At 41.0% G+C, this 26165-nt stretch overlaps 1 protein-coding gene across 8 annotated transcripts in view; it reads left to right on the top strand.

Moving 5' to 3' along the window:
* LOC144688496 (microtubule-associated protein RP/EB family member 1-like) overlaps positions 1 to 26165 on the top strand; it is a 62060-nt gene that overhangs the window by 8298 nt on the left and 27597 nt on the right. For 4 of the 8 annotated variants that reach the window (XM_078555137.1, XM_078555131.1, XM_078555139.1 and 1 more), the window contains exon 2: positions 19133 to 19265. In XM_078555137.1, coding sequence (XP_078411263.1) covers positions 19145 to 19265 — 121 coding nt within the window. In that variant the 5' untranslated portion in view covers positions 19133 to 19144. Of the gene's footprint in view, positions 1 to 3686; positions 3708 to 12802; positions 12887 to 19132; positions 19266 to 26165 lie in introns of those variants that run through there. The other 4 variants (XM_078555132.1, XM_078555133.1, XM_078555138.1 and 1 more) reach the window with 2 other exon arrangements.

The raw sequence follows: 26165 nt of genomic DNA, 5'->3' as shown, positions 1-26165 counted from the left end.
CGTCAATGACCTTCCTTCCATCATTAAGGTCAGAAGTGGGGATGTGCAATCATCAGTGAACAATGTTCAGCACCATTCACGATTCCTCAGCTACAGAAGCAGTCCATGTACAAATACAGCAAGACCTGGACAATGTCTAGACTTGGGTTGACAAGTGACAAACAACATTCGTGCCACACAAGTGCCAGGCAATGACCGTCTCCAAAAGAAAGGATCTAACCATTGCCCCTTGACACTCAATGGCATTACCATTGCTGAATCCGCCACTATCAACATCCTGGGGGGGTTACCATTGACCAGAAACTGAACTGGACTAGCCGTATAAATACTGTGGCTACAAGAGCAGGTCAGGGCTAGGAATCCTGTTGTGAGTAAGTCACCACCTTACTCCCCAAAGCCTGTGCACCATCTACAAGGCACAAGTCAGGGGTGTGATGGAATATTCTCCGCTTGCCTGGATGAGTGCAGCTCCTGCAACACAAGAAGCTTGACACCATCCAAGACAATGTCCACTTGATTGGCACCCCTTCCACAAACATTCACTCCCTCCACCACTGACGAACAGTGACAGCAGTGTACACCATCTACAAGATGCACTGCAGAAACTCACCAAGGCCCCTTAGGCAGCACCTTCCAAACCCAAAGCCGCTACCATCTAGAAGGACAAGGGCAGCAGATGCATGAGATCACCACTATCTGTAGGTTCCCTCCAAACCACACACCATCCTGATTTGGAAATATATTGCTGTTCCTTCACTCTAAAATTTACTAACTACTAAATCTGAGGAAAAAATAATAAAAACGTGACTCAAACACTCAGCCCTCATGCAATAATTAGGGGCCACACACACGCAGGTATCAGAAAGAAGGGGGAATAATAAGTCCAATGAAAAGAAATGGCTAAAGGGCATACAGTTAAGTGTCTTCTGTTGTCCTTGAGGTGGAGATTTTAAACATTGAGGCCAATTTTGGTTAGCTGGTTTCTTGGATGCAGTCAAATAAAGTTAATGTTGCAATTATTCTGGTAGAGTTGCCTTCTCGACCCAGACGACATGCTTATTCCAAAAGAGAGAGGCGGAGAGAAAGCCCTGAGCTTGTTTCCTCTGCTGAAGAATTTCTTGACAGTACCTGTGTCACTTGCAATCTCTCTCTAGTGATTGGCAGCCTTGCCTTGAAATACTTCACCCATTCTGTGTGGTTCTGTCTGTGGCAACCATTGTTTCAATACCCAGTGTTTTGCATTTTTAATGTCTCTCCCACAGACGGTTACGAGTTTCGATGGGTGCCTGGATTATGGGGAATGTTTGTCTTTACACTCCTCGCAGGGTGATTTGTTGGTTTCTCACCTTCACCTTGGAAGTGGCCTTGCATTTTTAAGCAGTTTGCTCTGTCTCCGTTCAAATTACAAAAGTTCCAGTCAGCTGAAAGTTGAAAAGTTATATCCTCGAAAAGGAGGGGAGGTGTAACACCTCCCCATCACAAAGAAATGAAATGAGATTCACAAGGTATAAAAACATAAAACAACAAAACGCATTCACTTCCATTCACACTCTTATCCTTGGTGTGGATTATTCCATCAGTTTTAACTGGGTCACTTTTAAGTTCTAGACAGGGAGTCTGCAATCATTTTCAACTTCCCTGCAATGTGGGTGATTTTTTAAGTGATATAGTTGGAAAAACAAACTCTGGAATAACCTTTCATTTTGAATTTCTCCACAAAGGTCAAAAGGTTGTGGTCAATATAGACTGTGGCCCTCTGTATCCATTTTATACATATATCAGTGTTCGAGAGCCAGCAATAAACCTAGCGTTTCTTTTTCTACTGTGGAATACCGTTTCTGATGTTTGTTCAATTTTTTGGAGAAGTACCTGATTTTGGGGGGGCTGTCTCTTCCTGATTTGTCCACCTGGAGGACAGCCCCTACCCTGAGGTCATGAGCATTGATGGCTACTTTAAATACTTGGCTAAGGTCTGGAGCTGCTAGACTTGGTTTATTTATTAAAATGGCTTTCCGCTCCTCGAAAGTTGACTGCCATTTCCCATACTACTTTTTTCTGTAGTAGGTCTGTAAGTGGGACAGCTACAGTTCTGAAGTTTGGGATGAACTTGTGGTAGATCCTGCACATCCCTAAAAAAAGCTCTTGATTTCCTTTTTTTGTGGAAATAGGAAGCTGTATTGCAACTTATACCTTTGCAGCTCTGGGCAGTACTTGTTCCTGACCCACCACAGGTAGGTCACCTGAGCCTTAGCGAACTCGCTCTTTGTGAGATTGACCACTAGGACTGTAATTTCTGGAAGAGGGCTTCATGTTCTAAGTGAGTTTCCTAGGTGTCACTCTACACTAGGAGGTCGTCTAGGTGCATAGCACAATTGGATAAGCCCGTCACAACCCGGTACATCAGCCTTTGAAAGGTGGGTGGGGCATTTAAGTTCAAATGGCATGACCGTACACTGGTATAACCCATCTGGAGTCACAAAGGTGGAGATTTCCATCGCGCAGGTGGTCAAGGGAACCTGTCAGGGTCCCTTGAGTAAATCTTTCTTTGTAATGTAGGCTGTGTCACCTACCCTATCTATGCAGTGTTCCAGGTGGGGGACTGAGTAGGAGTCGGCTCTGGTCACTGCATTAATCTTTCAGTAGTCAATGTAGAGCCTAGTGAAGCTGTCTATCTTGGGCACGAGCACAACTGGGGAGCTCCAGTTACTGCTTCTAGGCTCTATTAGTTGGTGCACTAGCATGTAGTTTGTCTCCTCTCGAACCTGGGCTAGCTTTTCTGGACCTAAACGGCAGAGATGTTGCCTTATGGGAGGGGCCCCTCCCACATCCACATCATGTAGAGCTAAAGAGGCGTAGCCTGGCTTGTCTTTACAGATGCTTTTAAATGCAATGAGCAGCCTTATCCGATCTCCTCGTTCTGCATTTAGGTGGGTGAGTATGATGTCCAATTTCACTCAAATTTCTGTTTGCTAGCTGGACAGTAGCCAGACTTCTCCCTCCAGTTCAACCTCATATTTCCTCTTGTCCTCTAGGTCTGTTGTTATTGGAAGACCATTACCTGCTTGTCCCCTTCTCAGCTGTGATATTGTTTTATTGTGTTGACATGGCACAGTCTTTGCTTTTTCCTGTGGTCTGGTGTATCAGTTAAGTAGTTTACCTCCCTAAGCTGGGCTTTTTGAGGTTCACTGGGTATCGGTAGGAGCAATAGCATGTTGTCTCTTGGCTGAAAGGTTCAGGCCCTGGCATGTTTGTCTGCCTGTTTTTGCATAGCTGTTTGGGAGATTAAGTGCTCTTGTGCCACGTCACGGGCGCTCATCAATCACTCATAGAACACGGTTACATAGTTAAATATGGAGACTTCTTCCTTCTGTTCTAAACATCTCTCCTCGATTAATTGAGGACCTCCCACTTGGTGTCCATAAACCAGTTCAAACAGAGTAAAACTGGTGGACTCATTGGGTGAGTCTCTGGTAGTGAACAGAGGAAAACCTAGTCCTTTATCCCAGTCAAGGGGGTACTCGTGGCAGTATGTCCTCATCATCATTTTTAGCGTCTGGTGGTACTGTTCCAGTGACCCTTGTGACTACAGGTGAAACGCTGAGGACTTCAGTTGGATCACACCCAGGTTACCCATGACTTCCTGGAATATTCAGGACATGAAATTTGAGCCCCGATCTGACTGGATTTTGATGGGCACTCCATATCGGGTAAGGAATTGTGTTAGTTACCCCCACTGTTATTTTGGCAGATATGTTCTCCGAGGAATGGCCTCTGGGAAGTGGCTGGCCAGGTCCATGATTGTAAGGATAGACTAGAAGCCCCCTTTTATGTTTTGAACAGGGACCCCACACAGTCCAGCGTGCACTTGCACTTTGCTGAATGGTTCCCCAAAAGCTGACATGGGAATCATGGGTGCAGGTTTTATTGCAGGCTGGGGTTTCCCCACAACCTGGCAATTGTGGCAGGCTCTGTAAAATCTTACTACATCCTTGTGGAGGTGTTGCCAGTAAAAATGCTGGCTGATATGGACTTGGGTTTTTCATATACCAACATACGTAGCTATCGGGATTTCATGTGCTAGGCTTAATATTAATCCACAGTACCTTGGCGGCACCACTACCTGGTGGATCACTGCCCACTCCTCATTTGCAGAAGAGAGAGCCCTCAGCTTCCTCTGCTGAAGACTTTCTGGACAAGGCCTATGTCACTTGCAATGTCACTTTAGTGGCTTACAGCCTTGCCTTGAAACACTTCACCCGTTGTGTATTTCTAAGAGGTATAGAATGGGTCTGCCTGTGGCCACCGTTGTTTCAATACCCAGCATTATGTTGCATTTACGAGTTTTGATGGGTGCCTGGATTATAAGAAATATCTCTCTCGTTACACTCCCCGAGGGTGATTTGTTGGTTTCTCACCTTCACCTTGGAATGTGGCCTTGCATTTTTAAACATTTTGCTTTGTCTCAGTTCAAATTGCAAAAGTTCCAGTCAGTTGAAAGTTGAAACATCATATTTTCAAAAATAAAGGGGCATAGCCTCATAACACATCTGATCAAAATTTATTGAATACCAACTGTAAAATTTAAGCTTTAAAAAAAAGTATCCAAAATTACTCAAATTGAATAGTTGCTTGTTTTGCCTGCTGTGACTTCCACTAGTTAACGCTGCAGTCATCAATTCTCAAAGATTGTGGTATTGTAGACCTTACCTGAGAACAAGGCAAGTGATTGTAATCCAGATACAATTCACATGATTTTTACTGTGAGTGACGAGAAGAGATTTTTTGGTGCACTTTCCTACCTGGGAGCTGAGAAGAGGCAGTCGGGTGTGGCATCTCAGCTGCTGAAGAAGCTGAGTTTTAAAAAAACAACTGTGACATCGCAGGAAACTAGTAAGTTGATTGGCCTGTAAGTACTTGGTGTAAGGGACAGCGTGTTAATAGCCGAGTTAGGACACAGGAGTAAGGTAGATCTATAAATAAAAAGAGCAAAAACTAAAATAAAATAAAAATAATTATAAAATAAAATAGTTAAAATAAAAATGTTGAATTAAAATAAATACCTAAAACACACGCCAGTGCAATTAAGAATTGTATAATCTTTAGTTTTATTTGTGGGTGGTACTAGCACTTGATAAGCACAGTAAAATGCTGTATACATAGGAATTATTCTAAATTAATTAAAAAAGCAACTAAATTAACTAAATAACATGTGTAGCACCTGTCTTGCCATTGTTATGTTGTAGCTGTGGAAGGCCAAGGCAATCCAGGACAAATATGATTGCGGAAAATGTCAGCAGCTAGAGGAATTCTGCATCAGGTTTATTGATCTGGAAGCCGAACTGCAGACACTGCACAATATAAGGGAGGGCAATAAATACCTGGTTCCAGAAGACGGTCACACCTCCTGGAATAGAGTCGTCTGTTTTGGCCAGCAGTGAGGGACAGGAGGATGTGGCCATGAGTGAGGCAGGTAAAGGTACCAAGCAGACAGGAGTGGAAGAGCCTCAGGCTTTGCAATTGTCAAGCAGGTTTGACAGTAACCACAATGTAGGACAAGTATACAAGAAGAAATATTGGGTGCTTGTGATAAAGGGACGGCAATAATCATGAGTGACTTTAATCTACACAAACTGGAAAAATCGGATTGGCAGTAGTTGTCTGGGTGAGGAATTCATAATGTTTTCGAGAGAGTTTCTTAGAGTAGCACGTTCTGGAACCAACCAGAGAGTTGGTTATTTTAAACTTGGTATTGGGTAATGTGACAGGATTAATTAATGACCTGAGGGCAAAGGCACTCTAAGGTAGCAGCGACCACAATATGATTAAATTTTATATCCAGTTTGAAAGAGAGAAGAGTGGGTCTAGGACTAATATTTTAAACTTAAATAAAGGCAACTCTGTGGGCATGAGAGCTGAGCTAGCTGAAGTGAACTGGGATACAAGGCTAGAGGATAGCTCAATAGAGGAGCTGTGGGAGACATTTAAGGGGATATTTCAGACTATTCAGAATAAGTATATTCCTACTATAAAGAAATATTCTAAAGGGAGGACCCACCATCATTGGCTAAATAAAGACATTAAGGAAAGCATCAAACTTAAGAAAAAAGCATATAACTGTGCAAAGATGGATGGCAGGTTAGATGATTGGTCAGAATATAAAGAATGGCAGAGAATAACTAAAAGGTTAATCAGGAGAAAGAAATTAGGGAGAGAGGAAGCTAGCTTGAAATGTGATAATGGATAGCAAAAGCATCTTCAGGTATTTTAAAAAGGAAAGGAGTAAGTAGAGTAGTTCTCTACCGAGTGAGAATGGGGAATTAATAGATAATAAGGAAATCATGGATGAAATGAACAAATATTTTGCTTCTGTCTTCACTACAGAGGATACAAAAAAAAAAATTCCAGTAATAAATGTAAATCAAGAGGTGGAAGGGAGAGGAGAGCTAAATGAAATTGTAATCACTAAGGAAGCCTTACTAAGCAAACAGTTGGAGCTGCAGCCTGGCAAGTCTCCAGGTCCTGATGGACTTCATCCTAGGGTCTTAAAAGAGGTGGCTAATGAGCTCGTAGACGCGTGGTGTTAATTTTCCAAAACTCCCTAGGTTCCATCAGACCTGAAAGTAGCAACTATAACCCCTCTTCAAGAAGGGAAAGAAGCAGAAAACAGGCAACTGTAGGCCAGTTAGCCTGACGTGTGTCATGGGGAAGGTGTTAGAATCGATCATTAAGGAGGTTATAGCTGGGCACTTAGAAAAACTCAAGGTAATTGGGAAGAGTCAGCATAATTTTGTGAAAGGGACATAATGTTTAACCAATTTATTGGAGTTCTTTGAAGGGGTATCTTGTGCTGTGGATAAAGGGGAGCCTGTAGACATACTGTGCTTGGATTTCCAGAAGCCTTTTGATAAGGTTATTGCCGAAAATAAAAGCTAATAGTGTAGGGGGTAACAAATTAGCATGGATAGGAGATAAAAACAAAAAACTACTGTGGATGCTTGGCTGGCTGGCAGAAAACAGAAAAAATGCGTCGTTTTCTGATTGGAAGGACGTAACGAGTGGAGTCCTGCAGGAGTCTGTGCTAGGGCCTCAACTTTTTACAATTTATATCAATGACTTAGATGAGAGGAACGAAGGCATGGTGGCTAAATTTGCAGATGACACAAAGTTAGGAAAATAGGTTATGAAGAGGGCATGAGGTTGCAGATGGATATAGATATACAAGATAGAGGTTGAGTGAGTCAGCAGAAATCTGGCAGATGGAGTATATTTGTGGGAAAATGTGAAGTTGTTCACTTTGGCAGGAAGAATAAAAAAGAGTATTACTTAAATGGAGAACGACTACAGAATTCCGAGGTGCCGAGGGATCCAGATGTTCAAGTGCATGAGTCACAAAAGGTTAGTATGTAGGTACAACGAGTAATTAGCAAGACTAATGGAATTCTCTCCTTTATTACGGGAGGAATTGAACATGAAAGTAAGGATGTTATGCTTCACCTATGCTTACAGGGCATTAGTGAGACCATATCTTGAATACTTTGTGCAATTTTGGTATCCTTATTTAACGAAGGATAAAAATGCATTAGAGGCGGTTCAGAGGAGGTTTACTAGATCGATACCTGGAATGAGTGGGTTGTCTTATGAGGATAGATTCGACAGGCTGGGCTTGTTTCCACTGGAGTTTAGAAGAGTGAGCAGTGACTGATTGAAGTATATAAGATCCTGTATGGTGGATGTGGAAATGATGTTTCATCTTGCAGGTGAGCCCAGAACTAGGGAGCACTGTTTTAAAATTAGGGGTCACCCTTTTAGGACAAAGATGAGGAGAAATATTTCCTAAGGGTTGTGTGATTTCGGAACTCTGCCTCAGAAGGCAGTGGAGGTGGAGTCATTGTTTTTAACACAGAGGTAGATAGATCCTTGTTAGACAATAGAATCAAAGGTTATCAGGGATAGATGGGACGTGGAATTAGAAATACAAACAGATCAGCCATGATCTTATTGAATAGTGGAGCAAGCCCGATGTGCAGAATGGCCTACTTCTCCTATTTCGAATGCTCATGTGCTCATTTAATTATACATACCCATTTTTCTTATTTTTTCACTGTGCTAACTGTATTAAAGTTGGGAATCTTTCCCGAGTGATTTGTAAGCTCTGAAGTTAGTTGTATGACGTGAGCTTTTCCTGTAAGATCAAGAAAACCGTACCGATCCTGTAGCCTGTAACATGTGAAAATGCTAGGTTATGCAATGTGTGATGAGTCTTCAGTTTGGCCCTTCTGTCCCGATCTATAAATTTATTTAAATTTTAACGGGATTACAAAATAATTGCAGGCATTTGGAAGAAATATTTCTCTCCAGTTATGGAAGGCCAGCATTAAATTCTTAGGCATTCCAGTCTGAAAGGCCTTAGTATAATCATGCTCTGTGAATTGAGCATTTCGGGCTGCTTTGGAATAAATGGATGTAATCAGATAGTAGGGGTCTACAATTTATTTTAAAAAGCCTTTGTAGGTGGTCATAACAGGCCATTTGGCCCATCGTGCATGTGCTGGGTCTTGTACACAACTTTGGCGGTTCATAATTGCCATTTGGTTGAGAGAGTCCTTGAACATGTCAGAATGATTCTTGTTTTAAATTTGTTCAATTGCTACTAAAGACCATAACTGCAGTCTTAAGTATTGTTAAAACTAGCACTGAACTTGTTTCTAATTCACCTGATTTTCAGTAACAGTTGAGTGCTGCACAGGTGCTTAACTGTACACATTGTCCTTTTGTAGCAGTTTTAGTGCTCTGCAGTGCATTCTTTCATGTGCCTTTGTATTCTTTCATGTGCCTTTTGAACTAACCTCATTGCCACCGTTGATTGTTGTGTAAGCTCCCTAAGTCCTCTAATGTGGTGATTTACATTCATGTTACATTTATAGATATGTGTAGAGCAAGAGGAATCAAAAATTATAGATCAGAAAGTGAGTGAAATACACCTTTGAGTCATATGTAGGAAGGAGATAGTTATTGATGCAAATAAATTTGAAGCACAAATTCATCTTAAGCGATATGCTGCAGTAATACAGGCCATTATCGTGACCTGGCTACAGACTGAGTGTAAATGGGAATAAATATTCCAGGCTATAGGAAATTCAGAAAGGTAAATTGGGAAAAGAGTAGCAATATTGATCATACTGAACACCAATAGGGGGGGAAATTGTATTAGTATGGAAATCAGGAAGACAGGCTTTTTTATTCTTTCATGGGATATGGGCATCACTGCCTAGCCAGCGTTTGTTGCGTATTCCTAATTGCCCTCGAGAGCTGGTGAGCTGCATTCTTGAACCACTGCAACCTATGTGGTGTAGGTACACCCACATATGTGAGGGAGGGAGTTCCAGGATTTTGACAGAATGACAGTGAAAAAACGTTGGTATAGTTCTAAGTCAGGATGGTGTGTGGCTTGGAGGGGAACTTGCAGATGGTGGTGTTCCCATGTATCTTCTGCCCTTGTCCTTCTAGGTGGTAGAGGTCGCGGGTTTGGAAGGTGCTGTTGAAGGAGCCTTGGTGAGTTGCTGCAGTGCATCTTATGGATGGTACACATTGCTGCCATTGTGCGTCAGTGGTGGAGGCAATGAACGTTTAAGGTGGTGGATGGGCTGCTTTGTCCTGTTGGAGCTCCGCTCATCCAGGCAAGTGGAGAACATTCCATAACACCCCTGACTTGAACCTTGTGAATGTTGGACAGCCTTTGATGAGTCAGGAGATGAGTTATTGGAGAGAGGGCAGAAGAGGTTTACAAGAATGATTCCAGGAATGAGAAACTTCAGTTATGAAGATAGGTTGGGACTGTCCTCCTTGGAGAGAAGGCGGCCAAGAGGAGGTTTGATAGAGATGTTCAAAATCATGAGGGGGCTGGACAGAGTAGATAGGGAGAAGCTGTTCCCGCTCGTGAAAGGATCAAGAATGAGAGGCCACAGATTTAGTGATTTATAAAAGAAGCAAATGTGACGTAAGAAAAAACCTTTTCACACAACGAGTGGTTTGGTTCTGGAATGCACTGCCACGAAGTGTGGTGGAAGCAGGTTCAATTGAGGCATTCAAGAGGGCATTAGACCATAATTTGAATAGAAACAATGTGCAGGGGTATGGGGAAAAGGCAAGGCAATGGCACTTGGTCATAATGCTCATTTGGAGAGCCAGTGCAGACACAATGGGCCGAATGGCCTACTTCTGTGCTGTTAAAATCCTGTGATAATCACTACAGTCTCTGAGCTGCTATCGTAGCCACAGTATTTATGTGGCTAGCCACGTTCGGTTTTTGGTCAATGGTAACCTCCATTATGGGGTTCGTGGAGGATTCAGCAATGGTAGTGCCCTTGTTTGTGTGTGTGTGTTAGTTAAACTAGCGATGATTAAACTGCAAGATTTAAATTTTCAAAGAAATGAGGTGAAAAGGAGGCATTTGAAATGGAGATGAGTAAAGCTAGGGTGAGGTCAACAGATACAGCATGAATGAACTTTGCATTTTTAGATAAGTGGGAAAGGTGTTTGATTTTTCAAACAGACATGAAAATATTTTTGTTTTTGTTGATTTTTTTTTTTCCCCCCCAAAAGTGCTGGCCACAATGGTGACATGAAAATCTTTTATATTCTGAGAAAAGTAACTTCTAAAGACAAGTGGAAGTAATGGGATTTACAAATCAAAAGAGATAAAATATACTTAAAGGAGGAGGTGACTGTGTGAAACAGACTTGGAAAAAGCCTCTAGCCACCCTGAAGGAATTTGCTGTCCTAGTAACCAAAGTTGCATTAAAAGCTTTTGAAAGTCCATTGTCCAGTGGGTGCTTGTGGTAAAATTGCTGGATGACTTTATAAATTTGGAATCTATTTGGACTGTTGCCTGAAAGGGAGTGTGGAGTTGTGAACCTGGTTAAGTAGAAATTTTGGAAGCTGTTATAACTGTAATCTTGTATGTGTAAGTTTTTTTTCTTCATTTGTTAATAAATGTTTTAATTTAATCTTTAAAATCTCTAAAGGTGGACTCATTACTTCTGACTTCAGTGGACAAGCCTTCTCATAATAAATACAAATTGCAAAACAGTTGTGATAGTGTGGCCAAGTTTTCCTTGTGGGTTTGATCAGCCTGACAGATACCACCTGCCGTATCACAACATCAGCCCAAGCCTGAATGTTGTACAGGCCTTGCTGGATATGGGCACAGACTCCTTCAGTAGCTGAGGAGTCGCAGATGCTACTGAATGTTGTGCAATCATCAGCAAACATCCCCACTTCTGACCTTATGGTCATTGATGAAGGCAGAAACAACATGGTTATGTTGGGAGATTTTAATTTTCACAAACGTGGCGAAGCAGGCTAGCTCAAGGAGTGAAGGTAGTTAATTTCTGAAATACATTTTGGACAATTTTCTGAAACAGTTTTGTTTGTTCACCGAACTGTTGAGGAATAAGCCCAGAATAGATTTAATGACAAATGACAAACCAAAATTGGTTAATCTAACTAAAGAAACATTTGCAAATAGAGGTCATAATATGATTGAATTTGTTATTGGGTTTGAGAGAGAGGGGGAAGCAAGAGAAACAAATCAGGATTTTAAAGGGATCAGTAAGCTGTGTGGATGGAAACAAGTTACAAAGGGACAAAGACAGATTAAATGAGTGGGCAAAACTCTGGGGACAATGTAGGGAAGTATGTAGGGAGCCAGGAAAAATAGATTGGAGTATTTTCCAAATAGCGAGTGATCAGAAACTGTGGAGCAAAGGGATTTCGGTGTCTAGATGCACAAATCACTAAAAACTAGCCTGCAGATACAAAGAAAAATAAGTTGATAACATGTTGGCTTTTATCTTAACTGTTGAGGTAGAAATGTATGCTTCAGTTATATGAACTTTGGTGAGAACCCATCTAGGGATTGCATTCACTCCTGATCACTGCATCTCAGGAAGGATATATTGAACTTGGTGTACAGTGCAAATTTACCAAAATAAGAGGTTGCATAAACTTGGTTGTCGTATTCCCTTGAGGTTAGAAGGTTAATGGGTGATGTATTTCAAAAGAATTTGATTAGTGTAGCTGCAGAAAAGTTATTACCCCTGGGAGAATCCAGAAGGGGCCAAAATCTTAAAATCAGAGCCAGGCCATTTGCAAGGAATTGGGAACCACTTTTTCAACCGAAGGATTGTGAAAACATGAAACACTCTCTGCCAAAACACTGGATGCTGACTAAATTGAATTTTTTCACACTGAGACCAACAGTTTCTATTAGAAGAAGTTATCAAAGGATGTGAGTTGAGGTACAGATTAGCAATCTAATTTAAATGGTAGAACAGGCCGAATGACCCACTCCTGTTCCCATGTTTCAAAAACAATTTCTCCTCTTAATACCCTTTAGACCAAGTTTATCAGGTTGCCCTTGATTGGTGTCTTGTCTGGCTTTCTGTTATTGGAGTGAGAGTTTTCTATATGACTTGTCCACCTTTTTGTCCCCTGCACACTTGCAGCAGTACAAAATAATTGTCTATTACAGGGGCATAGTATTTATAGAAGTAATTGACTACCACAAAAAAGTGTTTATCTGACAACTGTTAACAACTAAGTGGTCAGAACTAATTTCAAAGTACAGAATAACACTTTGGTCAGAGTGGTGATTTATGAATTATAGTCATCTTATAGATGGCTTTAATAGATGAACTTTGTTCTAAATTATTCTATTGAGTGTGGGAAAGTAGTTTGCACAGGATGTGCATTTCTCTTTACTTCCTCCTCCCAACATTCCCTTTTTCCTTGTGCATTATAGATCGTCTTTCATTAGTGCTGAATTCACTCATGTTGGAGGAATGCATGACGAGTTGTTGTCTAATGATACACTACATGCAGCAATGTAAGTTGCATCTATCACTTTGTGATGGTCAAATTATGTGATAAGCCAATTTTGTGTACTCAGTATCTGCAGCTAGCCCTCTAGAAAATAAATGTGAATGTTACCCTAAATTTTCATTTTTCGTGTTATGATCAATGATCCAGAGCTGGATGTCAATTCATTGCATCTGTTCAAATAGTTTGAATTCCATAGTTTAAAAGCCTATTCAGTTGAATAGGCTTTAATTTCAATACTAATCAGGGTCAGGACAGCTGTGTGCACGTTTGGGAAGAACTGTGATTAATATGTAATACTATAGCAACAGTTGCTGGATTTTTAAAAAAGTATTTCCTGTATAACTTGAATTAAATAATATGTGGTTCCTTCCAATGCACAAATATACATAATGTTGATGTCTAACAATAGTAACTTATCAACGCTAGCTTCCCTACCATCAAGACCCTGGGGGTCACCATTGACCAGAAGCTTAACTGGAGCAGCTACATAAATACTGTGGCTAGGAGAGCAGGCCAAAGGCTGAGTATTCTGTGGTGACTAACTTGCAAGTCAGAAGTATGCAGTGCCTCCTTGCTTGCCTGGATGAGTACAGCTCCAAAAATGATTGAAATTTGGCACCATCCAGGACAAAGCCCATTTGATTGGCTTGCCATAGCAACAGTGTGCACCTTCCAAACCCACAACCTTTATCATTTACAGGAAGAGGGCAACAGGTGCACGGGAGCACCACTGCCTGCAATTTCCTCTCCAAGCCACATACCATCCTGACTTGGATAATATGACAGTCCCTTTATTGTCACTAGGTCAGAATCCTGGAACTCCCTCCCTAACAGCACTGTGGGTGCACTCACACTGCATGGACTGCAGTGGTTCAAGAAAGTGGTTCACTGCCACCTTCTTGAGGGCAATTAGGGATGGGCAACAAATGTTGCTGTTGCCATTGGCACCCACATCCCACAAAACAATGTTTTTAAAAAAGTAAACTTTTAGCTCTTATGTATGCAGTTCTTATTTGTCTCTCAGAACGTTATACAATTCTGTAGCTAACCTATGTGAGGGAGGTCCATTTACAATGGCAGCCATCAGGAGCCACAAAATTGCAACTCAACAATATTGTTCTACTGAAACACAACAAAGATACATAGAAGTATGATGGCAAATCTCAATTTTGAGATTGAGACCTGCAATTGGCCCATTCCTCATCTACATACCTTATATTCAAAATGACAAAACCTTTCAGGACTGATGTATATGTTGTATTGACATGGAGTCATTCTTTGGTGCTAGATCTCGGATGTCAAAAGCCTATCATGGTAGACTCCTCGTTGATAGTGTGTGCCCAAGCTAAAAATGATTTGGTCGTCTTCTGTGGGTCCTCTTCTGCTGAGCCTGATGAGGGATTGGCATGGATGTCCAGGAACTGACAGTTCATATTGTAATTGGTGCTTGGGGGAATTTCTGCAGCTGCACCATCTCTGGTCTTCCTCTGGGCATTGTGGATGCTGAGAGTTTGGAGTAGGTGGTCTTTGAAATATACTGAACCACATTTCAATGCTTGCCTACACGTGGGCTGGCTAGCTGCAATGTTTTCCCAAGAGAGGTGGTCTGCAATGCAGAAGTTTGTAAGGCACTTTCTCTAGGATGTCCTTGTATTGTTTGTACTCGGCTTTAACTTTTGTCCCTTGTTAGGCCTTTTGAGATCACTATCCCTGTTGAAGACCTTAGCAGAATTATCATTCACACACTGCTCCCTGATTTTTAATTTTTAACTTTTAACCTCAGCGAAGGGCCCCGATCCTGCTCCCTTCCTGTCGGGCCTCAATAGTAACCTGCTTTTGGACAGAATTCACCTGGAGGAAAGCATTGTAGTCCTGCTTTTAAATGTGCCAGTTGAGTCCCGATATTACGGGGACCTAACAGCAATTTTATTCTGATACCTTAGATTTAGCCTGTCAGAGAAGCTCTCTACCATCCCTTGCTATCGGAATATGCATTATTGACCAGAGGAGGTGCAGGCACATAAGTTTATTTTTAAAAACTTAGGTTTCCTCATGGGCCAAGATTATAATAACCCCTCCCTGCCCTTCAAACCACTCACTCTGATGTTGATGATTGTTCTCACGATTCCTGGTGGATAGCTTCCGCTGCCCTAATTCCTGCCTCTGCCCATAGGCCAGGTCGTGGAACCTGATGCAGCTTGCTTTGGAGTGCAGGAGTCCTGTGAAAATTATGGAAATGAAGCTTGGTTGTTAAATGTGCTGAACCTCCACATCTCCATTGTTTCCTGGTGTACCTCCTGCTTTGGGATTTGCGTGCACCAGTACTGCCACCACATCCCCACTCCCAAACTTGTTTAATATCAGGGCTTCTGAAAGATTATTGACCTAAAACATTAACTGTTTTTCTCTCTCCACAAATGTTGCCTGCTAAGTATTGTCTGTCTACATTTTTATTTACTGGATTATTCAGTTTATATTCTGTGAGCATAGTGATCTGGAGAGGTCTGTTCTTAATACAGTTGTTTCATTTGTTTTTAAATCCTGACTAGAATTCAAGGTCAGTTGGTAACAATTCTGAATTGTATACAAATTACTTTATGTAATTGCTGAGGCTTCTTGACACATACTTAAGTAACCAGCAAAGTCAAAAAACCTGGATGCCATCTTCTAGAATAATTCTAATTATCACTCTTCAGTGACTTTGTCAGATTTAAATAATTCAACTTTACAGTTGCATTCTTATGAACTCTGGTCTCCAATGTGGAAATCAACCTCTGACATGAGTTCCAGAGTTGGTGATTTTACCTAAAGTTTCCCCCGTCAAGAGGTTTTCCTTAATTTGTGCAGCATTTTATCCCTCAAAAATAGCATGGATTCTGCTTTTCTGAGGTGCACACTTTTGAGAACGAGATCATTTATATTCTACAGAGCATGCACTTTTGAAACTTAAAGCATTTTGCAAGTAATTCATAAATTTAAGCGCACTTTAGATTGTCAACACTTAGTTGGGACAGCTAGCTTTGAAATTGTTTCAGACTAAAAGGTTTGTCTAACTAATGATTGAAACATCTCTCATACTTTTCCTTTGCAAATAGTATTCAGAATTCCCCTGTTAGAAAAGTTGTATTTTCATGTCTGTTATCAATACAGTGAAATTATTTGTAGAACATCTATCTTAGTGTTCTATTTAGAAATGGAGAATGTGTCCCTGTGTACAATGTGTGCTTCCCCCAGTGAGGATTCTTTAGCAAATGCCTTTATTACCCTCAGATCTCTACGCTCCTCCAATTCTGACCTCTTGTGTACCTTCCACTTCCTTTGCTCCATCTTTGGCGGTCATGCCTTTAGCTGCCTAGGCCCAAAACTTTGGAATTCCATCCCTAAACCTCTCCATCTCTCTACTTTTCTTTCCTCCTTTAAGATGCTTCTTTGGCCAAATTTCTACTCACCTGTCCCAATATCTTTGTGGCTCGGTGTCAAATTTTGTCTGGTGATGCTCCGCTGAAGTTTCTTTAGGGCATTTTACTTTTTGTGAGAGGTCTGTGTAAATGCATGCTGTTGGGTCTATTGAAGAAATGGAGGCTAACTGCGTTGTGAAGCTTTCATTCTTAAATCTTCTGGGCTTATAGTACATTTCTGTTAGGCACATGGTCCCTCATACATTGCCTACTCAAGACTGATGATTGACTGACTTTTTCATCATCTTTTCTTTGTGTACACAGGCAATCATGTGGCCTTCCCTCCTCCATCTGTTATGTTGTGACAGCATTGTGCTATGAATTGTTCTGGTAGATCTTCACCCATTTTAATGCATCGTAGTTGGGATTCCCAACATCAAATCCAAAACTCCCTGAAGATGCACTAAATAGCCTAAATAAAGCTGTTACAAAAACATATGGGATTCTGGGTTTTATAAATTGAAGCATAAAGTACAAAAACAAGAAAGTTATACTATATTTATAAATCACTGTTTAGGCTGGAGTATTGTGTCTAATTCTGGGCACCACACTTGAGAAAGGATGGCAAGGCCTTGCAGAGCATGGAGGGCAGATTTACTAGAATGATACCAGGGATGAGGGACTCTGGTTATGTAAAGAGACTAAAGAAATTGGGTTTGTTCTTGGAGCAGAGATTAAGGAGAGAGCCATATATTTGTTTGTTGATGAAGAAGAATTGGTGAGCGGAGCATAAAATTACCAAGGGACATTGATAGATTAAGTCAGTAGGTATGGCAGTAGAGGATAGATTTCAATGCAGGTCAAACATTTTGGACCAAAAAGATCTTGAATATAGAAATGGTGAAAAGCTAGGAACTAGAAGTCCAGATGGGTTTAGGGATCCATATAAATAGGTTGCTAAAATGTGATTCAGTGCAAAAGGTAATCAATCAATAAGGTTAGTGGAATGTTATCCATTATAGAGCTAGAATATAAAGATAAGTTTTGTTGCAGCTATGCAAAGCTCTGTTTAGATCACTCCTGGTGTACTGGGCACCACACCCTTAAAAAGGCCATTGGCCTTGGCAGGATCATTGTGCATTTCATCACAATGTTCCTAGTAACCTATGGGTTAGATTATGAGGAGAGTTTATAAATGTGACTTGAATTTTCAGCAACATAGGCAAAGAGCTGATTTTTTTTTTATCTATGGCTTTAGAATCTTGAAAGAAATGATACAACAGATGGAGAAAAATATTTTCTGGTGTGGAGGTGTTTTGGTCAAGGAGATACAACCTTAAAACCAGAGTCAGGCCATTCAGGAGAGGAGTTAGGAAACATGTCATACAAAGGGGGTCACGCACAAAGCTGTAGATGCATGCTTAATTGACAATTTTATATCTGAGATTGATAGAATTTTGTTAGCCAATGGTATCAATAGATATGGAGCCAAGGTGGGTAGATGGAGTTAGATACAGATCAGCCATGATCTCACTGAATGGTGGAACAGGCTCGAGGAGCTGAAAGATTTACCCCTGAACAGTCCTGTGTTCCTAATGGGTGTTCAAAATTATGATGGACACAGATTTAAGGTAGTTTGCGAAAGAATCAGAGGGAGATGACTTTTTTCACAAAGCAAGTTATGATAATCTGGTATGTACTTCCTGAGGGTGGTGGAAGCAGATTCAATAGCAACATTCAAACAAAAATTGGATATATACATTTGCAGGGCTATGGGGGAAGAGGAAAGGAGTGAGACGAACTGGTTATCTCTTTCAAAGAATGACCATCTTTTGTGTTGTATGGTTCTATGAATATAGCTAAAAGCCTTTCAATCTGTTCCTCTGATACAAATCACATTTAAAATTTGGAATTAAAAACAGTCAGCACATCAGGTAACATTGCAGTTTAGTGTCACTAAACCAGGATATCCAGGCATACGATCGTAATAAAATGTTCTGTTAATGTTCACATGACTTTGCTAATGCTGAAAATTAGATTTGTACCCTTCTCTTTCACTTGAACTAAAGTATAAAAGAAAGCTAAACTTTTTCATTAGTCCTCCTAACTGTTGCAACTTTCATACCAGATTTTTATCAAAGTAACCGCAGTACCCTACAGTCAGCTGAACAGGGAACCCACACTAAAGTATGTCCCAAACTTAGATATAAAGGCAACCTGAAAGCCAACCTAAGAGCTTGGAAGCTGGATCCCAATACATGGGCAAAAAATGACCTTGGACAGATCCAAACGGAGTAGTCTCAGTCATCATGATTTTGACCTTTGTGGAAAACAATCATGTGCCTTCAGGACAAGCAAGCGTGGTACAAAGCCAATGCCTGCATTTGTCCCTCCAACACTGATTTCATATGCAGTATTTGCAGTCAATTATGCAAATTGAGACTTGGCCTAACATCACACATGAGATGATATCAACCTAGACTGTTAACTTTTTTTTGCTAAACACTCCCATCCATTGAAGCAACAAGAGAATCCATCAACCATCATCAGAGAATCTTGTAATCTAAAGACACTTCAAATTAGAATCATAGGCTACAAGGTGGAAGTTGCAAGAGCTTTTTGTTTATGTTCCATGTTTCCACTTTAAGGGGCAAACATCTTTTGTCATTTCAAATGATAAGCCTAAATGATGTATTAATGTGTAGTGTTCAAATTTTTAGAGTTGTACAGCAGGGCAGCTCTTGTCTCCTTAGCCCTCAATATTGATGTGCATTGCACTTTTTGTGCGGCTGAATAATGTTTTTTGTCATAGTTTTCCTGTGCATAGTTTAAAACTTCAATTGCTTTTCCAGGATTAAAAGAAAATGGCAGTGAACGTTTATTCTACATCTGTGACCAGTGACAATCTAAGTCGGCATGAGATGCTGGCATGGATTAACGATTCTCTTCAATTGAGCTACACGAAGATTGAACAACTGTGTTCAGGTAACTATAATATGATTGTATTGGAGTGGTGCCGCGAAAGGATATACACATATTCATGAAAGGTTATAAAAGGATCCAAATTTGGGATATGGGTAAATGGAAAGCATCCACCAAAAAAATACTTGTCCTCTGCAATTATATTGACCTCTTTCTGTTTTTGACTCTCACCTCAAAATAAATTCCTTGCTTTTTAAAATTTTCCTGCCCTCCCCTGCACCTCCACCCCAATCCCAGAACATCATGCCAGCCTTGGCTCAGTGATGGGACTCTGATCTGAGTCAGTAGATCATGAGTTCAAGCCCTACTCCAGAGACTTAAGCACATAATTAATTTCAATGCAGTTCTGAGGAAGTGCTGTGCTGTCTTTCAGATGAGATATTGCATTGAACCCTGGTCTGCCCCTCGGGTAACCTTAAAAGATGTACGCTACTATTCAAGTGGATCATGGACGTTCTTCCAGTGTTCTGGCCAACTTGCATCCCTCACCCAACACCTAAAATGGTTGATTTGGCCCATTTATTTAATTGCTGTATTTGGATGTGTGCAAATTGGCTGTTGCTTTTCTCTACATCACAACAATGACTGCATTCTTAAAAATATTCACATGAATGTGAATCTCTTTTGGGATGTCCAGAGATCTTGAAAGGTGCTATGTTAATGCAAGATCATTTTCTTTTTAATTCATTTTCTCTTCTGTTTTCATTTTCCTCTTTCTTACCTTTATGCTTATTTCCCATTCTCACCCTTTATTCCTTACGAAATTCCAGATTTTCTGTAGTGTAGAAATTTAAGATGCCTTTAATTCCATGTGGAGCTCCTGTGCCATTCTGGCCCCAAAGTGCATATTTCTCTCCTGAGTTATAGGATATGAAAAGAAAAAAAAAGAGACTTCCATTTATATAGTGCCTTTCATGACTTCAACATCCCAAAGCACTTTCCAGTCAATTAAGTATGTTTGAGTGTAGTCAGTGTTGTAATACATGAAACCCAGCATCCAACATGTGCACATCAATGTGATAATGGCTAGATAATCCTTTTTTAATAATGTTTGTTCCATTTTGGCCAGGACATTGGGGTGAATTCCCTTACTGTTTGTCATGACAGTAGCATGGGATTTTTACAACCACCTGTAAAGCATGGATCATCTGACAGACTGCATCTCTGGTGCAGCACTGCTTTGGTATTGAACTGGACTGTTAGCTGTGATTGTGTGCTCTAGTCTCTAGGTGGGATTGAACCCACAAACCTTTGACTCTGAGGCAAGAGTGCTTCCAGTGAGCCATTACTTACAGAATTTTAATGAGCAAATTTCAGCTGAACATTTAAAGACCATTATATATCTTTCTACTTCATCTTCCCCTCTGCATAACTTTGTGTTATGCTTTGTATTGAAAGGGGAAACACAACACTTCATTTATGGCGTGTCTGGTCAGTGAGCAGCTCAACTGTGTGAGCGTGAAAGTCTCTAATTTAACTTTACTTTGTGTTGAATTGGCCACTTCACTGAATGCAGTAGCATGGAGTGTTGCAATTGTCTTTGGTTGGCCTGGGTTGAGGAGGGAAAGAATGACCTTTTTGAAAGCACTAGTGTGATTGATACCTTCAGGAGAGAAGTCAAGTGGAAAGTCAGAAGATCCAATTTCTCAATTTTATTGGATAGCTAATGTTAAACCCAAAGATTTAACCTTTCATCTTTGACAGAGAAGTTAAAATTAAAGCAGTACATCTGGAAGACTGGCAGCCATGGATTTCAACGTTGCACACCTTATGGAATTTATCAAGTGAATTGCAGCCGTAAAGAGGGGGAAGGTTCCAGATTTAATCTCTGACCTCTGTTGATCATGGTGGTGGTGATTAGATTGCTATGACTGACTGGAGGAGATTAAAAGTTTTCCAGAATTTCTGCTTCTAAGCTCACTTGAACAACCTGTTCAGAAGAGTTCTGTCACCCTCGAGCAAATAACTGCCTGCATTCTGTTAAAGCTCATATATACCAAATATCCGTTTGCAGCACTGGCTTCCATAGACTAATACTGCAGAATGGAATCAGTGGGTAGGAGGTATTGGGGTGTGGCGGCACAGAAAAAGTTGGATGAAAATAAAAACTTGCATTTTAGAAGTTCAAGTCCCACCAATTATAGAGATTTTGACATGGAAGGAGGGAAGGAGTCTATTACCATAATTCATCTTTCATTGGTAGGTAGCAATTTGCCCAAATACCTGCCCTTATAGCTCTGTTTCTCAGTTTGAAATCTCTTTTGTGTGTATGTGGGTGCTTTCCTCCCAGGAGTATCTCTGACGCTTGCCTGTCCATCTTAACCACCTACTCCATGAATTTTTTGCCCTTGTTGATGGAAGGTACGGGTAGTATAGATAGATGTTGACTTTGGGAAGTAGGAGGAAGATTTTAAAAAGTGTATGATCACTTTGGATGGTAGGTTATTGGGTGCTAGCAATTAATATAAAGTTGGTGGTACTCCACTGCAGCTTATTAACATCAACTACCTAAGTCCTACAATTATGACCACAGTCGGTGTTAATTGCTGCGCAAAGCAAATCCCAGAGGGAAACTTGGCTTATGGACTGTAACCTTTTTTTTTGTATTCTGAAACCAAGAAGACAATGTACAAATCTCAGCAGTAAGAGGTCCAGTAACACTTCTGGATTTTAAAAATTAAAAGTAAAAGTTTTATTAATAAAATCAAGAAAACGTCTCACAAGATTACAGTTACACAATTAAGGTTAGTCTTACAAAACATTCTTTAAAAAGTCGCTCTACTTGGTCAAACCCACAAGCAACCACTTTCCAGGCAACACACCCTAATAGATGTTTAAATATGAAATCCAGTAATATTACACAAGACAAACTGCTATAGCTTCAATAGAAGTATACCACATGACCTTCACCCTCTTCCGCTCTGTGGTGGAATCCACTTCAGAATAAAACTGCTTGCTGCAACCCAAGACCTTTTTGGCCCCATTTGGTCACTGTTACCCTTGTCACAAGCTGAAGATTTTCTGTCGATACTATTTCTATAAGTGAATCCCATGCTCGTTGCATGCCAGAGCTGACTCACTACCAATATCTACTTTTATTACAATAATGCAATGCAGGGTTGTATCAATAGGTGATCTGACAAAATATCTGGTTAAGATTAGGTCAATAAATAATTAGTAAAATGCTTTATTAGTAACTGAACATTCAAAGCAAGTTATGTTTGAGGAATAAATTTTCGCTAGAGTACCAGAATAGCTCCTTGGTCTTTGAAAAACTAACATGGGGATTTTTTTCATATCTGCATAAACAGGCAGGTATTGGTTTAATGCCTCATCTGAAAGATGGTGCTCCAGGGCACTATGAAAAGAGTGGTGATTTGCTAGAAATGTCAGCCTAGATTGTGTTGAAATTTTGCACCCGTACAGGACAAGAACTTTGAACTCACGCTCAAGCCCAAAAAGTAGTTGCTCAGACTGTCATTTGCTGGACCAGAGCAGTAAATTAGAAATAATTTAATTTTCCAAACTGCAGTATTAGCATGTGATGCCCCAGAAGACTTGAAAGATTTAGTGTGCATTTGGTTCAACCCATAAGCAGGAAGAATCACCAATTGGCCCATCTATCACCAGAATTGCACTCCCTCATAAACTGCCTTACAATCCTCCTCCTACTTGCAGCTAGAAAGGGAAAGTAAAATAATCAAGGGCTACCACGTACCAAGAAATCTGCAAAGCCCGATGAGTTGATGTCCCATCAAATGCAAAAGGGTAGACAGACATTGGGCCTTGCAATTCCTGCAAAAGTTATGTGCTAGTTCCTGATACCAGATGTCCATCCTTGACTTCCAAGGAATGAATCTCTACCTCCTAGACCCGGGACAAAACCCAGGCACTACCACCCCAGCTATGTGGTTCTATTCAGTACGATTGGACAACACTTAATGCCCCCAATACATCACCTCAAGGAATGTGTGAGGTTCATGCCTAAACCCGATTAGCTAAACCCTCTCAGTAGAATGCCAATTAAGTCAGCATGATTGCAGGGTACAGTAGCCTCACAGAACAAGTCCAAACGACTTGGAGTAGGAGGCTTGGCTTAAAAAAAAGGGGCTAAGCGAGTCATTCCATCATCTTTGAGTATGTGGAGCATTAAAACAAAAATAGTTTATTCATCCAAGGCACCAAATGAGTTTAACTAGAACTCAAGAACTAACTGGATAACCCTGGACAGAGCCCACAAAGAACTTGCCCTCATAAGTTTGGATCCCAAGTACTGCAAAGTGTTTATGGTATGTAACCTTGACTTCCAGATGAAAGAAATCATTTATGGCTTGGGCAAAAGTCTCAGGGCTATCACACATGAATGGCCACTGGATTTCAATTTATTCAAGCTCTCAATAGCACCAAACTACCCTGTAAAGCAAAGTCATAGAATATAGGATGTTATACTCTGCCATGCCTAAAGTCCTGAAAGATAGTGACTCTTGTTATGACCCTGGACGAGACTCCCAAGTTCTTGGTACGGTCCATCTAGGGACCAGTAGCTTTTTGTTTAAAGTAGGCAAAGTGTGAGATTCAAGACACTTGCGAGGAGAATAAAGCCACAAGGTTCCACGAGTTTAGAACAAACCAAGACAAACTTTACTATACAAGGTCAGAAAGGTCAGTTGCATTTCTCAGTAATTCACCCAGATGTCAGTAAACACTGACTCAACAAGTATTGTTTGATCGATCTCTCTCTCTTTCTCTCTCGCGCTCTGACGCTCGCTCTCACGAGGGATTCCAATCTTCAGCTTTGAAGATCCCACCTTGGAATTCTCTCTAAAAGTCGCTCCAACTCGGATGGCCTCAATGACAGCCCATCTTGCAGGTTTCAATCTCATCTCCCAAGATTCCGTTCCCCTAGATTCCCGAGTCTGCACTCCAGCACTAATTCACAAGCACACCTGCAGCTCTTCAGCTGTGCTGAGTAGAATACTACTACTGCAAAGGTATACCTTTGGCACAATGGCCTGCAACAGAATCACCAACCTACTGCTTGCCTTTGATTGCCAGGGCTTCTCCTGAGCCCTCATTACTTAAAGTCTGCCGGCCGCAACCCTTTTTTCTTTTTGGAGCCTCTTGCTCTGCTCTCTCTTTCTCCTTAACTGGGACCTCTCCATGCCCCACCCTCCCATCTAGGAGTCTTCTCAATTATGGTGCCCTGTTTCTGGGTCTCATAATCAGGACATTTTTTGTGCCGGACTGTGTCCTCATCCCAAAGAACTACAAAATGCTGGATTGTGCAAGTGACGCCTGCTTCAGGTCCATACATGCACCAAAACTACTGATGCAAGCTGTAAGTTGTAGTTCCTGGCCCCTGCTTGCCAATAAGGTAAGTTTGGATCTCAATGCTCACGGCTCGACACCCTGAGTGTACCAGCTTGTTCCTACATAAAAAGATGCAAGGCGTCACCACCTTGTCTTTCCTCCACCCCACCCGCACCCAACAGCCCCGTAGATGGATTCTATGTGAAACCAGAATACAATTACTTCTAAAACAACTTGCAACACAAAGCAAATAGATGCATTGTAGCTGTAGTTAAAGCCCACAGCACATCAAAATGACAACAGATTGGTTCAGTTGGAGATCGCCTTCATCCCCAGCATGACAAACCAGACCCAATCCACTACGTTTGTTGTTGATGGAAAGATAGATAGGAAAGCAAGTTCTGAGGAGAATACATAAGTCTGAAAAGGGATATGGATGGGTTAAGTATGTCGGCAAAAATATGGCCGAGCATAATATGAGAAAATGTGAGGTTGTCCACTTCAGGAAGAGTAGAAAAGCAGATTTATATTTAAATGGAGAGCACTGCAGAATGCTACAATATAAAGGGATCTGGGTGTCGTCTTACATAAATCACAAAAAGCATGCAGGTACAGCAAGTAATTAGGAAAGAAAATTGAATATTTGCCTTTATTGCAAGGGGGATGGAGTATAAAAGTCGGGAAGTCTTGCCACAACTGTACAGGGCACTGGTAAGACTGCACCTGGAGTACAGTGTACAGTTCTGGCCTCCTTAAGGAGGGATATACTTGTGTTGGAAGGGTTTCAGAGAAGGTTCACTAGGCTGATTCTTGGGATGAAGGGGTTGACTTATGAGGAAAGGTTGAGCAGGTTGGGCCTATACCTCATTGGAATTTAGAAGAATGAGAAGTGATCTTATTGAAATATAAGATTCTGAGTGGGCTTGACAGGGTAAATGCTGGGAGGATGTTTCCCCTCATGCGGGAATCTAGAACAAGGGGGCACAGTTTAAGAATAAGGGGTCTCCCATTTAAGATGGAGAGGAGGAAGAATTTTTATGTGAGAGTCGTTATTCTTTGGAATTCTCTTCTCCAGAGAGCAGTGGAGGCTGGGACACTGAATATATTCAAAGCTAAGTTAGATAGATTTTTGATCGACAAAGTTTATGGAGAGCGGGCAGGAAAGTGGGGTTAAGACCATAATCAGATCAACAAAGATCTTATTGAATGGTGGAGCTGGCTCGATGGGCCGAATGTTCTATTTCTGTGATTTCTTGTTATCTTTGTAGGCCTTTTACTATGTGCAGCGCACAGCACTTTCTAAGCGCTAGATATAACCTGCTGAACAACTTGGTGCAAGAAGAGCCCTGATGCTATGTAAAATGGTACCATTTTTATGCACAAAGCAATGGACAGCAGCTGAGAATAACAAGTTCAAGTTTGGCCAAGGGACCTTATTTTCCGTGAAACGTTTTGAAGTTGTATATTTCTCAACCATGCAATTAAACCTGACTGGCAGTAGGCAAAGAGCTAAACCATGATCAGCGTCTCCCCTGCCAAAGAAACCTCAAACCCAACCTGTAGTTTTGTGCCATAGAAGGGTGTGAGCAACAG

The sequence above is a fragment of the Cetorhinus maximus genome, chromosome 13 (genome assembly GCF_964194155.1).
Source record: "Cetorhinus maximus chromosome 13, sCetMax3.hap1.1, whole genome shotgun sequence".
NCBI classification, from domain to species: Eukaryota; Metazoa; Chordata; class Chondrichthyes; order Lamniformes; family Cetorhinidae; genus Cetorhinus; species Cetorhinus maximus.
Note: the sequence above shows the minus strand (reverse complement) of the source record. Positions and strands in the feature narration are given on the sequence as shown.